At 46.3% G+C, this 18636-nt stretch overlaps 1 protein-coding gene across 1 annotated transcript in view; it reads right to left on the bottom strand.

Annotated features, from left to right (window-relative positions):
• The window catches only part of LOC143365533 (uncharacterized), a 194964-nt gene extending 176373 nt beyond the window's left edge, over nucleotides 1-18591 (bottom strand). The window contains exons 1-2 of the mRNA XM_076805810.1: nucleotides 18096-18591; nucleotides 11290-11345 (exon numbers count right to left, since the gene is read on the bottom strand). Coding sequence (XP_076661925.1) covers nucleotides 11290-11322 — 33 coding nt within the window. The 5' untranslated portion in view covers nucleotides 11323-11345; nucleotides 18096-18591. The remainder of the gene's footprint in view (nucleotides 1-11289; nucleotides 11346-18095) is intronic.
• Nucleotides 18592-18636: the final 45 nt, after the last annotated feature.

Raw genomic sequence — 18636 nt, 5'->3', positions numbered from 1 at the left:
CGATACAATGTTGCACGTACCTCACCGCGGTGGTGTGGGTACCTCCACTGACTCCAAATTGTAAGGTTGGCACTGACTCGATATGAGAATTCACTGTATGTGAACAACACGGATCTTGCCAGCATCATATATCGTCCAGCAAACTCTCGAGCTTCGTGGCCTCTAACGGGGTATATCCCGCGGTAGTGGGGATAATTCCGCGACATTTATCATCCAGGTCTTGGCGACATATATAGAGAAATCACTGTACTGACAAAAACGGTACCCGGAGATTTGAACTGAACAATCGAAGACAATTGACTGAACAATATTGAAACAATTGCCGATATTCAATTGCTATTTTACATGGAACGATAAATTCCATGTTGAAACAATCGGTAAAACAGTAAAGGCGTTACAGAAACAAAAATGTGGAGGGCGCATATTTACGTCTTTCGTGTATATTGATAAACTTGTGAGGGCGTATATACCTTCGTAGTCACAGGGTTAAAGAGGCTCGCGGACGAGAAAAAGTGAACTGACCGACTCCGCGTGGCGGATATTCAAAACAGCGCATCGCTCTTCGAAGATACGAACCGATTCGCTCTGGGAAAGTGCTTGCGCGGTTTCTCGTTGGGTGTTTAGGCAAACAAATTTTTATCTTCAGCATATGCATAGAATGGATATGGTTTGTCTATAGTGCTCGGATTGATTGATCTGTCAAGATGACGACGCGATCTACGGGCGGGTGTACCAGCTCATGAATACAGGTGCGCTGCCGAAAATGCCAGTCCGTCTCGAGACTCCGGGCGGGACAGACCCTCCGGGAGCTCATTGAAGTCCCGGACGACCGACTCCTGGCCCTCGAGGGGCACCTCCGCAGGTCTGATGGACTCTGCAGGACTCCCTGAACCCATCCACCATCTTTCCTTCCGACATCGCATCCTCCCTCTGCCTACTCTTCCCGTATTCTTCTCCTCTCCGTAAACCCTTTCTCCCACAAACTCCATCCCCTCTCTTATCCCTGGACACTCCCACCATCTCAAAAACCACCCTGATCTCTTCCCCCCTTCTCGATCCCTTTCCAAAAACCCCTCTCAAACTTACTAATCCCAAAAAAGTATGTTTAAACAGCGCACAGCGTGCTTGTCAGACCATAGCAGCGCGTGTCTCTCCATCGATCGAATTTCGCGGTTTACCGAGTCAAGGCACGAAGTGGCTGTGCGAACAGCAACGAAACAGCGAACGGAAGGAGCAGCGAAAGAAAAGCAACGTCGATTTCGCACTACCGTTAGCGAGGCCAGCGATGCGAGAGCTAGGCGAGCGTTCACGTGTGCTGCTACACTTCTCGGTCGTAGGAAACGCGTGTCCCGGGAGCCGTTTCCCCAGCTACTCCGCGAGAGAACCTCTCTCTCTCTCTCTCTTTCTTTCTCTCTCGCAACGTACGGCTGCTTTCGCGGAACGTGCTCGACTTCCGTCGAAAGAAAACCGCGCCGGTCGCCTAGAACGGCGGTCCGGTACACAAACGCGACCGGTCGCGGTTTTCTCGCGCGCATCAATCGCCGGCCTGTTACGCGCTCGCTCGTAAATCCTTGTTCCCCTCAGGTCGCGTCCGGTCGTTTGTACGTCATAAACCCGTTTACGGCCTCTCTAATCAATGAGAATTTATAATGCTCGGAGAAAAACATTTCCCTCGGCTGTGTCGGCTCCGGCGAAAGTTCATCGGCTGTCGGGCCGAGGTTTTGCCGATGTCTATCGGTCGCTGCATCGAACATACATCCCCGAGAGGAGCTGGGCCGAACATACTCCAGCTTCCAGCTCTGCCGTGATTGCCAACCGGAGGAACGGCTTCCAACGACACGGTTCTCGTTCCCGATGAAAAATGAAAAACGCGCGACGTCTGCCGCTGCTCTGGCTCCGGCCTGGGAACCGACCAGTCACGTCGGTGCCTTCGAACAGCCCATTCAACCAAGAAATGCCTAACAGACAACAATCTTGGAGAAGGTCCCTGTGAATCCTTGAATCATCCAAGCCGGCCGCATCGATCGAAGATGGCGCAGACTCGTTGTCTAGCTTATTTTGGGTCATTCTTCAAGGTCTTACATCTTCGGAGGTATGGAAGATCAACTGGAAAACCTCCAATCTTATTTACTGTATAGAAGATGCACTACGGAACCTCAATCGGAGAGATCTAAGGATTTCACGGCATCATACAATTCTCACTGTTCAGACTTCCGAGAGTGAGCTAATTGCAGTTAGCTTCATCTGAGATGTAATGACACACTGATATTGATCAATCATTCGACCCCCCTGAGGAAGATAACTGCAATAGTTGAGGAACGTTGGAAAAGTAATTTTACCACGACACCAATTTCAACCAAAAATTTAAGCAAAATTCTGGATAAAATGGGGTACCTCGACCACCCTGAAAAATTTTTAAAAATTGTTACGATTTGATTTAGAGAATAGCGAACTCTACGCCTCTTTGTAGCTCCGTCTCCGTATGATACAATATTAACAATAACTTATCCTACATGTAGGGCCCACTACCTTTTCCTCATAATACAGATATGTCAGAGTTTTGGGCGCGCATGCGCGAGAAAAGTTGGCCGATATCTCACCACTGGCCCAGAGTCGCCAGATCAAGGGAATTGACTCGAATCGAGGGGAAAAAGCTACCCCCTCTCTGCCAGTACCGGGTTAGTCACGTGACATTGTTAATCGTCACGGATCAGCAGAGCAATTAAAAAGCCCGTAGCCGCTTCTAATTGACTTTAGAGCCTCGTTAATTGGTGCAAGTAGAAGTTACCGTCATACCGTTCGGCTCTAAAAGGCACGAAACCTCCCGGGAAGGTAGCGCGACCGATCCGCGCGCAAAACAGCGCAGCTCGACCGAAACAACTGTTTTCCTCCGTGAACAGAAACCCGTCCCGCCGAGGATCAAGCGGCTGGAATTTGTCCAAGGGCTGTTAATCTAGTTCTTCTAACTGGAACCGCGTAAAACGGTACCGGCATTGCGCTCCGCGCCCGTACGGTCAGGTCGTCGCAGAACTGCTCGTGTCCCCTATATACGACTCTGCCCGTCGTTTTTCAATGGCAAAACGGAACGTCGGAGGAATATTCCGTCATATACGTCCCCTTGTGCGTACAATACATCGAACAGACACTAAAACCGTTTAGTACCGGCGTTTTACGCTCGATCTCCGAGCAATAATTCCATCCACCGCGATATCTTTCCCTGAAGAATAACCTCCTTCGAGGAGTTCATAAATCTTCCGAGGTTTCCTCGACCTGTGCGCGATCGTACGAGGGTCATGCTACAAACAGTCTACCAGTTAACCCTTTGCACTCGAAGCTATTTTACCACCAAAACGAAACATTTCTACCGACCTAGAATATTGCCCTTCTATATATCTTTTTTCATTTTATGGTACAACTTACTCGTACAATACCGAAATGTTTAGTAATTTATTAAATACTAACAAATTTTATAATGTAAAAAATATTTTAAATAATGATACAGCAATTTCTAGTGGTGCCTTACAGTCACCATTCGAATGCTAAGGGTTAAAATTCAGCAAAAATTGAAGAATAGAATTAAACGCTTCGATACGGTGAACGCTTTAAAGCACACAGGATGCAAAAAATGCTTTTCGATTCGCATTCCAAGAAACAAATTGTTCTGACTTTGTAGAATTTTTATGACCATTAGTAAGTGTCAGTAAGCATTTTATAAAGAGGTGAGGTCAACTACTATAATACATTTGTGATGTTATAGAAATACTATCTTGAGAAATGTTTTATTATATACAGTGATTTCTCTATATATGTCGCCAAGGTCTGGATGATAAACGTCGCGGAATTATCCTCACTACCGCAGAGTATACCCCGTGAGGCCTTGGACACCGAGGAGTGTAAACATAAGACGGCTCGGGTATGTGCCCTGGACGATACACGACGTTGTCATGACCCGTGTTGTTGACATATATCGAGAATTCACTGTACTTCTTTATTCAAGTACACGTTACCATAAAAACCCTACGAAATCTGAATAAACTCGATCCTGTCGTTTCAGGGATGTGTTAGTTAAGTTTAGTACCGGTAGTTCTGGTGTTTATTAATTTACTACTACTGAGATTGTGAAAACGCATCCATGAGGAGTTATTCAACAAATATTTATAAAGCACTGTAAAACAGTGACTGTCAGTGCTCCGTAAACCAATGTCTTCTGAACGAGTCTCGAAATTCGATATTCCCGGTAACGGAATAATTTTCTGTCGGAGCTTGTTTTCACGAATGACGCGTATCCTGTTAGGTTAAAGAGCCGAACCACCCGTAGCATGGCGTGAAGCGTCCACCGTCTGGCCAGACGTCATTTGTCAGGATCGACGGCGAGGCATTGGGTCAAGCGTCGAACCGACACACGGTGGATACGCGTCGTCGCATAGTCATATATCATTTGCATCGTTCGCTGCGACGTGCCCTGTCATTGCGGATTCTCGCGCGTGTGCTATTTGCCCGACGCAAACAATACGTGGCTGCAGGATGAAGAATTTATATGGGGGTTAATTAAAGCCCTCATTGTCCAACCGGCTTCGCTGTAATTGCGTTATTTGACTCCCCCGTGCGCGCGCGCGCGCTGCGCCACGCCGCGCCGGCTCTCCGCCTCTCCTCGGTTCGCAGATTGTTTTAACGCACCGCTGTCTCCTTGTCCGACATCCGGACGGAATGCTCTGCACGGATCGACACACTTTCCGCGAGGACTCCCAAGAATCACGAATCGACTACATGAAATCCTAACCATCCGCGGACTTTTCAAAATACAGTGATTTCTCTATATATGTCGCCAAGGCTTGGATGATAAACGTCGCGGAATTATCCCCACTACCGCGGGGTATACCCCATGGGGGGCCGCGAAGCTCGAGAGGCCTCGGACGCCGAGGAGTGTAAACATAACACGGCTCGGGTATATCTCCTGGACGATAACATCTTCCACGAAGAATCAGATTATGTATATTATATTTATTCAATTTCGACCTCACGATCAAAAAAGTGGTTTACATTATTCATCGTACATCACTCACTCTTCCATGTCGTACATCAGTCCCCATTCCCTATCTCTTAATATTAATAATATAATAATTATCTATACTATTGTCTTGCCTATGCTAAACCAACTGCATTGACTCGGTTTCCACTTGAACGTTTCTCATTTTGTCAATCTTTTTTAACCCAGTCTATTGCTTCTACAACTTTCGCAATACCTCTCCAATACTTATTACAGTGAATTCTATATACAACAACAGTGTTGTATATGTCAACAACATGGGTCTTCTCAGAGTCATACCCGAAGCCACATAGAAGAAACATACCCGAGCTGTGTTATGTTTATACTCTTCGGCGTCCGAGGCCTCTCGAGCTTCGTGGGCCCTCACTGGTTGTACCCCACGGTAGTGGGGATAATTCCGCGACGTTTATCATCCAGGCCTTGGCGACACATATAGAGAAATCACTGTAATTACAGTATCTATTCTCTCCAACTATTCACAATCCTCTACCAGATTAAACTAACCAGATTAAATATTAAAGTTTTAAACCGTGGGAAAATGGACAATGTGTACGTACTGATCTTTTGTCACGACCAAATTATACATTTGCGACTCCAGGTGGCAGATATAGTGGATATAGAATTCGGTATTCAGTTATGGTCTCTTGCACCTCGTAGAATTGTAAAATAATGTTGGTCTATTAAACGATGAGCTGCATAACATTGATTCAATTTAAAGTTGCACAACTTAAAGGTACGGTGTTGTCCATCCGGCTAGAAACACAGAGTGCCGGTCGAAAATTTGGAAACTTGTTGTAGATTGCAGGTTTTACGCAGTGACTAAGAACTCCTTTTAGTGGTCTATAGGCATATATATTTTGGACGTTACACTACAGAACCGGACTTTGTAAACATAAATGACTTTCCTCGCACGCGGCTATACACAGAGTGAGGGATTCTCGGTTTCCTCACGTACGCTTTGCTACATATATTGTTCCTTACTACAAACGGAGATGTCGCGATTACAATTACGATCGGTAACGCAGAATCCTGGTTTCCAACAAAACTGTACCCAACAGAAACGAGCAAAACTCAAAAACTGGGTCGGCAAAATTCAAAGGACAAAGAACACTTTCCCCGAGTGGTAACGAGAAGGTTCATTAGAGCAAACGTTCTCGCAGGGACATATTACAACAAGATCGCGAAACGATCCCGGCAAATTGATTTCGAGAATATCGTCCGATCAATTGCTCGGCTGCGGCTACGTCTGCGAATAGCATTCGACTGTATTAATCGCGACTGGGCTCGCAGACGGTTCGAAACGCGACGGCGGAGAAATCGGGATCCGAGTTGGTTCGACCTTGTTCGACGCGGATTCCGCGGGCCGGATCGGACCCAGAAACGGGGTTTCGCAGCGGAGCCGAGGGCTCTGCGTTTACAGGGCCGCTAGCTGGTTGTACACCGCCGCGGCGAACGGCTCCGATAATTAATTTAGCGGCGGTAATCGCTGGTCTATCGAGCGACGAATGCGCTCTGCCTTAAAACACGTCGAGCCGAGCACGCGTGCGCCCGGTTTTATCGCGTCGAGTGTTTCCTACGCGATCACCTATTTTCCGCGTTGATTCGCCGCTCGGATTAAAATCGACCAACCCCTGCACTCTCTTCTCTCTCCTCTCTCTCTCTCTCTCTCTCCCCCTCTCTCGGGTCGTGAGCGTTTCGGTTCCATGTACCGCGGATTATCGAGACTTCGCTTTAATAGAGAAAGGCTCGGGGTCCCGCTCATTGTTCTCCATCGAGGGAAAATTAATTGGAACGCGACGGCGGCTTGTACCCGGCTGGAAATTTGTCGAACGATTAAAACGAGGAGGGAGCGTCGAATTATCGTGCAGTCCGATCGGGATTTGCAACAATTGTTGCCGGCAAACAATCCGACACCCCGCCGCTCTACGAGATTACAGTCCGGGCCCGGACGTTTCCGGTTCCCGTATTTATCTCGCGCCGGCTCTCTATTTATTTTTCGCGTTTGTCCCGTCCGTCGTTGCAGACCCGATTAAACAAGCTACGCGACGCGATCGATTCGATTGTTGCGCTCGCAGAGCCCACGGCTGCGGATCTTGCGTTCCATCGTCCGGACCTTCTTGCAAATCCCCGACTCTCTCTCGTCAGCGGCGAGGGAATACGTTTTCTACTTCAAAGAAGCGTCTGAAGAATGGGTAGAACTGGAGCGAACGTCTAGGAGAACAGACGTTATCTCTGGCTCCTTTGAAATTGTGAGCCACTAAGCCACGCCTACTCAGAGCACTCTACACGAAGTGGAGTCGGTAATATTTCGTTGCGCAGAAACATAGAAAATCCGGAGATAGTCTAGGAGAAGGATAAATAAAGATTGTCTTAGCTTCTTTGAAATCGAGGGCCACCAAGCCACGCCCACTCAAGACACGCCCCCGTGTAAACAAATAGAGCAGGACACATAATCTTCTCTCGTCGTCAACGTCAGACTAGCACGTTCGAGATTCATTTTCTTTTCTCGACGTCATTTACCCAGTACAATAACATTCAATTAACAACGTTACCAGAGTAACCTGAAAATCGAAACCTCCGAGTACTTTCCACAACTATATCTCAATTCCCAGCATTAGACCGTGCCGTATTTCACAATATTCCGTAATTCCGTGTTCGAACATCGGAAAAAGGGCTGGAAGGGTTTCTCGCGACGTGAATCGCTCCCGAGGAGCGTTGGATCAACTTGGTATCGGTTTCGCGTCACGGAGGCTTGATTTCGTTATCAGGGATTATCGGCGCGCGTCGAGGAGCTCGGTAATTATCGGCGAATCAAGACCGAGTCGGCACGCGATCTGGTTTTAATTAAAATTAGAATAGAGAGTGCCCGTCCCGAGCAAGATCAATGCTGACTACCGCGTCAGACTCGAAGATGGAAGGGAAACTAACCGACGCGACGTGTGGTGCGGAGCCGTCTTCAAATAGCCTGATTCAACAATGCCGGGGCGCTTCTCTTCCGCCGATTAAATAGATCAGGGCCGCCCGAGTTACGATTGTTCGGGAAACTTTCGGGTGGCGGGGTTTCGGCTCGGGTCACTTCCGAGCGTTTCCTCCTCTTTCCGATGATCTTCTTCATCTTCTTCTTCTTCTTCTTCTTCTTCATCCTCTCACGCTTAGTAAACTCCGTGATACCCGGAATCGCAGGTGTGACGGAACGGCTACAAGTTCGCCGAGGAAATAGGTTTCGCGCGTTTTAGGCCGCCTCGACGATTCCGGGAACAAAGGTCGCCCAAATCGAGGCGGAACCGAGGATCTACAAGATTCTTCGTTGCTCTTCTCGGAATTTGAACCGAGGCCCAAGAGGCAGACACGCTCGAAATCGCCCACACGACGCGACGCGACGATTCATAGTAAATCGGCGTCTGCGATTCCGAGCACGATCGGCAGGCTTCGAATCTGGGTGACACTCATCCAGCAAGTGTGTTGAACCCGAACCTCTATATCCCCTTCCATATTTCTCGGTTTACTTTTCACTGGAGCCCGCCAAGGTCGGCCAACCGGGGAACAGGTACTTGTACCTCGCTTTCATCGATTCCACGGTTCCCTATCTATCGTTTAACTGAATTATGTGTTTTTGTTTCGGCGATACTCACGGTGGCCTCGATCGAGAGGCGGTTCTTGCTTGGTCGAGTGTCTTTCGTTCGGTTTCACCGGTCGAGATCGGCTTTTTCTCTCGATGCATGCGCCGATTCGCGGGATAATTGTTATGTATTAGCGGGTACCCTAGATCTGCGAGATTGCGTCGATCAATGTCCAGAAGTGGCTACAGAATAATAAGGAAGAGTAGCCTAGTTTGGAGTACCATGTGTCTACAGAAATACACGCAATGCTATCAACACATTTAAAATTCTCTGTCCGCCTTGGCCCGCGTTCACTTCAACACTTTGACTGCCATATCACCCATATGTGAGTTTTAAAATGAATTTTTACGTTAATATATTCGTTGTACCAAATTTGATTAGGATCTGTAAAATGCAAGAAAGTTGGAGGACTACTCAATATCGTACATTTAATTATTTTCAAGCTTTACTTTATTAAGTAACTTACTTTGAGTTTGTGGAATTTCTGAGGTTTCTAGTTTGGCAGTCAAAGTGTTAATGCTTAAAACATTTCTTTAAATTGACGCAAAAAATTGTCATTTTGCATATAGATCCGCAGTCTAGCCATTGCATTACACCATTACACTGGCTCACGAAAGTATTCGAACGCCCTCTAAAACAGTATAACTTTTTTCAAATGGGACCAAACGACCTGACTTTTTTCGAGCAATTAGAAGAATTGGTTTACCGAATGACGTGCGCAGAAGATTCGAGTTGTACGTCAATTGCTACGAATTATATGAGCAAATAAAAAAGGCCCTTTACAAAAGTTTTTTATTTGAGCTTGTAATGAAAAATTTAAAATACGTGCGTGTTAGATGCATGTTAGTTGTACACTTGAAATCGGTTGACGCAGATCAGATCAGATTTTAAGCAGAAACTGACAAAAAGTCCTGAAAAACTACGATTTTCTCCACTTTTAACCGTCTGTAGCTCGCATGTATATTAATCGAATTTAATGAAATTTTTAGCACGTGTATAACCAACATAGATCTACAAAACGCATATTTTAAATTTTCAGTACAGGCTCAAATAAAAAAGTTGTGGAAAGTGCAATTCTTCTAACCGCTCAAAAAGAGTCAGGTCGTTTGGTCCAATTTAAAAAAAGTAATACTGTCTTAAAGGGCGTTCGAATACTTTCGTAAGCCTGTGCACATGCTGATCCAAATTCAGCAACTCTCCCCTCCTCAGAATGTCTTCGGTATGAAATCTATCAATTTGATGGACTCCGTAAACCCAGCGTCAAAGAAGCAAGGCGATCGGCAACAACAATGCGGCGGAAGAGGAGGAAAGCCTCTCTCGGCTCGTCATTGTGATCGATAGCAATCCCCCCGGATCGTTAACGGCGCGAAAAGGCAGATCCGTGAAATCTTTCTCGGTTTTTCTGTGTCCTTCTGAGGCTCGTCGCTTTTCCCCGGCTCTCGCCGCGATGTATTAACCCGGTAGCCTACTTCCTGGCGCCAACAGCCTCGGGCCTTTCGAAAATACTTTGCGTAGCTACCCGCAGTTTCTCGCGGCAACTCGTAAGAAGCTTCTATATTCGTGTCTCAAAGCTCCGTGGAGCTGGCTGCCAGGCAAACTCGGTGGAGCAGCGTCTGGCAGGCGCAAAGACCGATGGGAAACAGGTCCGACGAAAATCTGGCCGGTCCCCCCTTCCAAAAGGAGGGATTCGAGTGGCTAAAACCTCCAGGACTAAAGACTCTTAATCCTAAAAGATGGACATGTTTTCAATTTGTTTCGCAATTCACGTGTGGGATCAGAAATGGTATTCCGAGATCACTTTATTCGATGCATCTCTGTTTTATTCTCTGCGTTCCTGTATATTTCAATTTTACAAGCCCCAGAGGCACGTTACAATTCATCTCCATATGTATTTAGTATTGGTGGAAACGTACATTACGCAGTACATTAACCATTTGCGCAATATACTCGCAATTTCAGTTTTTCAGCCACGTGGATGACGTTAGTCGTGTGCAATTATACTATAGGATAATTACAGAAGTTTCTGCTCGATTTGAAAATAAAGCACGGGCGATTGCATTTCAACGCGAACAGTTTTATTAATCGATTGTTGTGCGATCGTTTCCGCAACGTTTTACAAGCTGGTAGACGCCTTCGTCGTAGAAATGTCGTGGTCTCTCTTGAAACGAGGTCGCGAGGTCTGTAAAAATCGAGCATGAGCTTTTGCAATCACGTATACAATTGTAGCACTAAGAAAAGTATTCGCACCGTTTTCCACGTGTGAAGTCGAGTCACCTTCGCACATAGGAATCGAATAAAATGTGACGTAAAATCACACTCAATGGAAAAGTACAAATAAAAAATATTAAAGTCTTGAACCAGTGAGAGCGTAAATACACGCGACGTAAACACAATGCCTCTGGCAATCGACCGTCGTTTCTCACACAGAACATAGGTGTCATCGAACGGGGAAACTGTTAAGAGTCACACGTGAAATTTAGTATTCCCGTTTGGTGAAAGTCCCGCACACCGTTCGAGCATCACCAGGTCTAATAATATCCCAATTAAAGGCAATGTAACGCTCGGCATCGCCGGCATTGTCTAGCCATTGTAACCCGCCAGTAACAATAGAATAACACTCACCACCTCGGCAACGTTGCCGGAGCCGTCCCTCATGCCATCTCTGTCGGTGCGTCCCCCTGCGAAAAAGAGAAGAAAAATCATTCACCGGGTTACATCATCGTCATCCATGGGGAAGGACCCGAGACGCTTCCGCGAAGCGTCGTAAAACTGGCCGTAGGAACGAGACGGAAAGGAGGGGAATATAAGGGCGGGGGGCGAGGGGCACGGACGCGTTTCACGGGCGTGTTTCAGTTCTGGTTGATCGCTAGGATCCAGGCCGATCGTTACACTCTAGTGGACAACGATAGACGGAAGTGCCGGGGAGGGTAACTGGAATGGCGAACGAATGGTCCCGCGAGTATCATTCACCCGACCCCCCACTTTTCCGAGGAATCCGTCGACCGTCCGTTACGTCGACCGATTTTCCTCGTGGATCCACGATGAACCGTTCTAATTAGCATAAACGATCCACGGAGCGACGCTCAATTGATCTAGATCGCCGAAAGTTTTCGCCAATTTCGTATATCACACGGAATTCTAACGCATAGCATGGTATTCGGAGAATTCGTAACTTTTCTGTGACATCTTTTTCCTTGTTTTACAAACATACACTGCATTTAATTGAATATTCTAACTATGAAGGCTATTGCTGACATAAATGCTGATCGCGAACGTATTGAGTTCACATAAAATTGTGTGCCTCTGTAGGCAATTCAGAAACTCTTGACAGTTACATTGCCGAGCTGCAAGGATTATTCAGAGAAACAAAGTACAGACACAGTTCGGCGTCGGTGAAGGATTCAAGAAGAAATAAAAATGTTTTTCCAAAAAGTGTACCGCTTTAAAAATTGAAAATTGTTGGCAATGGCGTGTAGAATTGCAAGTATTTGCTGAGAGAAGCAGAATAAAGTAATTTGACATAGTTCCGCGACGGTGAAGGATTCAAAAAGAAATAACAATATTTTTCCAAAAAGTGTACCGCTTTAAATATTGAAAATTGTTAACAATTGCGCGTAGAATTGCAAGTATTGCTGAGAGAAGCAGAATAAAGTAATTTGACATAGTTCCGCGACGGTGAAGGATTCAAAAAGAAATAACAATATTTTTCCAAAAAGTGTACCGCTTTAAATATTGAAAATTGTTAACAATTGCGCGTAGAATTGCAAGTATTGCTGAGAGAAGCAGAATAAAGTAATTTGACATAGTTCCGCAACGGTGAAGGATTCAAAAAGAAATAACAATATTTTTCCAAAAAGTGTACCGCTTTAAAAATTGAAAATTGTTAACAATTGCGCGTAGAATTGCAAGTATTGCTGAGAGGAGTAGAATAAAGTAATTTGACATAATTCCGCGACGGTAAAGGATTCAAAAAGAAATAAAAATGTTTTTTCAAAAAGTGTACCGCTTTAAAAATTGAAAATTGTTGGCAATAGCGTGCAGAATTGCAAGGATTGCTCAGAGGGACAGAACAAAGTAATTAGACATAGTTCCGAGCCGGTGAAGAATTAAGAAAGAAATAAAGTGTTTCCAGAAACTGTCCCGCTTAAGAATACGGCACAAATTAGTGGCGAGGCACGTTTCGAACAAATCGAGTACCGGGAACAATTTCCAGCGGCTAGATCGGCGGAATAATTGCCGTTTCGCCGGTCAGAGAACCGTTCCCGATCGGCCAGGCATATTTCCCGATGAATAATTCAGAGACACGGTGTCTCTCGGAGTAGTAAAAGTTTCGCAACGGAAAGGGTTGCGCAACCGATGCGAGAAAACGCGTGAATGAACGTCTGGGTGCGCAACCAGCTTCGAGGAAAACACGTGATTGTTTCCTTCTCACGATCGAGTCGCGTTTCCGATCGGAGATAAGCGAATTAATGTTATCAAAACCAACAAAGCAAAACACGTCGACGATGAAACGCGAGAGAGCGGAAACGATCGGGAACGGGGTCGACGACCAAGCGCGGAAACGCGCCACGGTGAAAATTCACCGTGACCGGCTGTTAATTAATGAAAAATTGAACCCGCGTGCTGGAAATTAGCTCCGAACACGCGGCGCGCGTCCATCGGACCGCGCAACGCTCGCGAAGATTTAATTAGGGGACGCGTGATTCTTGTTCGAAGCACGATCGATCGCAATTCCGAATAACTACGAAACGACTGACCGAAGGTCTCCAGCAGCTGCGGAACTTTTCCCTTCAAGTGAAATTCGCCGATCGCGAGAAACCCGGCGACGGGACCGATAATTGCGGAACTTTGACTTTGACGAAACTCTTCGGCATTCCGTTCCCGTCACTACGCGCGCCAAATTCGAACCGGACCTCTTTCCCATTTATGCTACTGCCTCGATCTTCGACTACCGAAATTAACTGGTTGGAATGTCGGAGCAATACGATCGGATTCGGCAATTTATTCCATAACCTCCGCAGAAAAGGAACGAGTGGCACAAGCTATTTGTTAATAGAGCATTCTGTTCTCTTTGTTCTATAACGTCAATTTTCAACTACTGAGTGCTGAAATTAACTAGTTGAACTGTGAAAACAATTGGACCGGGTTCCTCAATTTATTCGATAGCCTCCACAGAAAATTTGGCACAAATGGCACAAGTTATTTCTTAACACTAAGTTTACGGAGCAATAAAAATGACTATTTTACAATGCTTTATGAAAACAACAAAAATGTATTTATTGAGATTTTCAGCCATTTTTATTCTAACGTGTGCTCAGAGAAATAAATCTATTGAATAATTCTTCATTCTCAATGATCGTAAATTAAAAAATTTAGAATTTGGAATCCGTCATTTTGCTACTACAGAGTAATGCAATTAACTAGTTTAAATGTGAAAACAATTGGACCGAGTTCCTCAATTTATTCGATAGCCTCCGCAGAAAATTTGGCACAAACGGCACAAGTTATTCCTTAATAGAAGATTCTTTTCTCTTTCTCATATAACTTCAATTTTCAACTATCGGATACTGAAATTAACTAGTTTGAACGGTGAAATAATAAGACCAGATGCCTTACTTCATTCGATAACTTCCTCACAAATTTTAACGCAAGTGGTAGAAGCCATTTTCGTTAACTTCGCCGAACGCTTCCATTACGAAATAAGTAACCAGAAAACCGGTTACTCTGAACGGTTCAGAACTTCCAACATTAAAATACACCGCAAACAAGTCGGAAGAACAACAGACTGTCGGGAGTACAGTGATCTCTCTATATATGTCGCCAAGGCCTAGACGATAAACATCACGGAATTATCCCCACTACCGTAGGGTATTTCCGGTGAGAGTCCTCGGACGCTGAGGAGTATAAACATAACACGACTCGATATATGATGCTTGCAAGACCCGTATTGTTGACATATATCGAAAAAGTCACTGTACCACACTGCCAGTATTCGCGAGAAAATAATTTGTCGCAAATAATGAAGAATGCCAAGCTTGGTCAAACGAGTGATTTGAATCGCAGATGATTGACGGGTCCAGAAATATTTGACGGACGGCGGAATGATGGATTTGCCGGCAATTTTGCCGAAAAATGGCAATCAGTGGTCCCTTTGTGCGGTGCACCTACGAGATGCAGGCACCGCCGGCAATTTCGCAGGGGACATTGTTGGTACCCAAGATTCTTGCGGTATTTCGGTCGGAAAAGAGTTATTACCGTCGAGCAAAGTATATTGTAGAACGGGTCGAACAAATGGTGACCGCGGCGGGAGCGTCGCGAAATTAGCCACTTCCACGATATCCAGCACAGAATGGAACTAATTATGGGGGGCCGGGGTTGGACACGCCGTGCCGGTGCGCGCCGCGCGAAATTGCCCTTTCGTTCGGCAAGCATTTGTTTGTTCGCTTGTTTGTTTCGAGTGGTTCGAGCGGAAAAACGCGCAGCGTTCGCGTCGCGGACGCGAAACAAGCATTCCTGCGCCTCATAAAAGTGTACTTTATGACCGGTTCGTAAGAATCTCTCGTACTCGTCGTCGTCGGCCGCGGGAGATGCGCTTTTTATATTTCTGGAACGGATGACATTCCTCGAAGACATAAACGCGACGACAGAGAGCACCGAGAACCCGCACAATGCAGGAAACTCGGATATCGAGCGCCGTCGGCTCTCTCTTTCTCCCCCCCCCCCCCCCCTCTCTGTCGATCTGTGTATATTGCACGTACAACTACGGAGAATATTAGCCGTTGTCAGGCGATCGATCGATCGCCGTGTATCGACAAGCCGTCGCAAGAAAAGTCTTTTGTTCCGTGCTGCGGGAGTTCCGCGAACTCCGGCGAACTCGTCAACGTCGACGGAATTAAAATGGATCGAGGAACACGCAGATTTCCCGGAAGCTGACCTTTTGCGACCGACAACTCCTTCAAGAGAGCTTCTTGGTTATTGAAAAATATTCTCCGTGAAAGAATATTCTTCCACGGAGACTGGCTCTCCGAGGCAGCAAAGCAGATGCATAACGCGGAGGAATAGATACTGTGAAAGGCAGACAGAAATTTATGCAAGACATAAACACGACGAATGGCTTCGAAAATCGCATGATGGCTATTAGACGTTTCCTCGGGGCAAAGGATCAAGGAAAAAATGTGTTTAGGATAAACGTTAGTGACATTGATCGAGAGTACTTTGTGTATTATATTGACTGTGGATTTTATGCATTGCAGATTCTGTCCTTCCGACCGCATCACCCTGTAGGTCCGAGAATCCGCAGGGTCGCCCGGAACGTCCGCCGAATTAAAATGGATCGCGATCGCGAGTTTTCGCGGCGACATATTGATTCCGGCGGGTGCTCGGGCTCGATTTGAAAGTTAAATCGGGTCCCGCCGGTGTCGCCCGGCGCCGGTAGCGATTTTAATTGAAATTTCGTCGAACCCGCGAACGCGGAGAACACGCGGCACCGGAACGGAACGGTCGGAGAGGAGAGCGGACGAGAGAAGGAGGCGAAGGAGGAAAGGAAAAAAGAGGAGAGAGGACCGTCGACGGAAGGACGCATGCGCGCGTCTCGCGAGAGCCAAGATCGAGTGTTTTAAAAACACACGAGTGCCGACGAGTGGGATTTCAAGGTTAGGCGGGCCGAGACACCCGAGGCTAAACGGAGAATGAGCCGGCAGCGATTTGTGGCGTCGGGACGCGAAATTCGTCGATGTCGCGCGGAAACGTTGATTCCGCGCGACCCCGGTTTAGCGTCGCACCGATCACGATTCTTTCCTCGATTAAATGATAGACTATCACCGGGAGAGATGACAATCTCCGATTGATACCGACACAGCGATTGACGCCTGTCTTACCGCAAGGCTATTAACATTCTAGCGGCGACTGTTTCCTAATTTTTGAAAGTCTATGGTCCATGGCTAATGATTTTTTAATAGCTCCTTCAACGGCTATAACAACTTCAATCGTGAACAGTAACGTAATCCAATAGTTTTGCTTGGGACTGTTGTATAAAATGAGATTTTTAAGCTTCCTTTTGGTACAGCACAATTATTGAAAATCCTATTAAGAGGCTTCCCGTTGATACGGTGTTACCACTTTGCGATCGAAGCTATTTTGAGACCCCAGAACAGATCAAGAATATTTTCCTTGCGTATGGCGAGACTGCGGATCTTTATGCAAAGTGAAAATTGTCTGCGGAGTCGAGTAGACATTTCAGTCTTACTTTATTCATTTGAACAAGCTGAAAATAGTTGCACTCGCGAATCATTTTAATTTTTCTGCTATTTTAAATTGCACCTAATCATTTTTACCATAATTGCATAAAATCCGCATTCCACATATAACTTTGATTTGCCCATAAGAAATCAAGTGCACTTGCTCGTGGCTCCGGAGTAACAATGAGGTTTTAGCGACGATAATTTGGTACTCGGGACTACTTTCACATTTCTGCTTCTCTGTGCCTCTGCACCAATTCTCAAGTTCCCAACTATGATCTCCGCCGTTTCAACGACTGTCAAAGAGGAATTCCCGTGGAAACGGCAAGTCTTCAGCTTCATCGTGTGCTTCTCTCGTTTGAGTACCACGCGGCGCGAGCGTGCTTCTACCGTTCAATGCTTAAAAGTGCCAACCCATCGCTCCGTAGAGTCGAACTCCATGTAGACTCTATATTTGAATTTTCTTGGTATGTGTGTGTTCGCCGTTGCAGTTTACTGAAATTATACTGAACTGAAATTTGTGCTTTCGTAAGCTTCCTACCTCGTCCGGAGCATTAATTAGCGAATCAAAGAAGCGTCATTTAAGGCAGCCGTTTAACGTTTTCTCGACGTGAAATGAAAGAACCATTTCTGGTTCGAATTTTTTTGCGAATGCTGGCAGGCCTTTGATCTCGTTCAAATGATTAAAGAAAGAATTCAATCTGTATCTGACTCCTATCTCTGACGCGGAACATTTTCCATGAATATCCGCAGGTCTAATAATAAAATACTACGAGTACAACTTTCGACGGTGCATTTCTTCTGTTCAGCTCGTCGATGATATGATAAAAACGGACCTTAAATCGGTCGCGTCCGTCGAGCAGGTCGCGCTCGATCGTGTCCGGTGCATTCGTCGCCGGTATCGACGAGTAGCGCAAACACGGCTTATCGGTCGAAGTCGATAAGCTCTTCCGAAAATAAAAGTCGGCTACGATAACGAACAAAAACCGGGTAGAATAGATTCGGGTGTCAGGGATCGAGTCGAGTGAACCTTCCGTGGATAAAGCCGTCTGTCGCTCGGTAAATGGCAACGACCGTAAGCTCCCGGCGAAGAGAGCACGGCCGGGAGGAGAGAAACGTCGGCAGAGAGACAGAAACGGAGAAAAATAGCAAGGCGAGAGAGAAAGGAAGACAGAGAAGATAGTGCTTCACCTTTTTTAGAAACCGGCAAAATTTTGGCGATTCTCGGGTCGCCCGTGTAATCCAGTTCTCGGCGATCGCGTGTGCGGCTCTCCTCTCCCTGGAACGGTGTCCTGGGCCGGCTATATCTTGTCTCGTTTGCACTTAATCGCGGTGTCGCAGTTCACTGGTTGCCCACTGCCCCCCTCTACGCGGGTTTCTTTCTCTTCTGCACGATCCCAACCAAACCTCGGCACACACCGGCACACCACGTTCACGACCACGAGCACGACTACACATCCACCGTAGAGAGAGAGAGAGAGAGAGAGAAAGAGGGAGGACACGGAGAGAGAACCGCGTCCGAAGGCGCGCCTCCGAACAGAGATCAGAAAATCACCGCAAACGCCGCGCGGCTATATTCCTCCCGAGCGTGTTTGCCCCTTCCTCTTCTTCTGCTCTACCCGATTCACTCCTCTATTCTTAACCCCGTGCGATTTCCAGCGAACACTCCAAAAACAAAAAAGAAAAAACAAAGAAAATCGATTTTCCGGCGTGGCTATCAAACCTTCGACGA

This window comes from Halictus rubicundus, chromosome 2 (genome assembly GCF_050948215.1).
Source record: "Halictus rubicundus isolate RS-2024b chromosome 2, iyHalRubi1_principal, whole genome shotgun sequence".
Classification (NCBI taxonomy): domain Eukaryota; kingdom Metazoa; phylum Arthropoda; class Insecta; order Hymenoptera; family Halictidae; genus Halictus; species Halictus rubicundus.
This window is presented reverse-complemented; position numbering and strand designations above follow the sequence as displayed.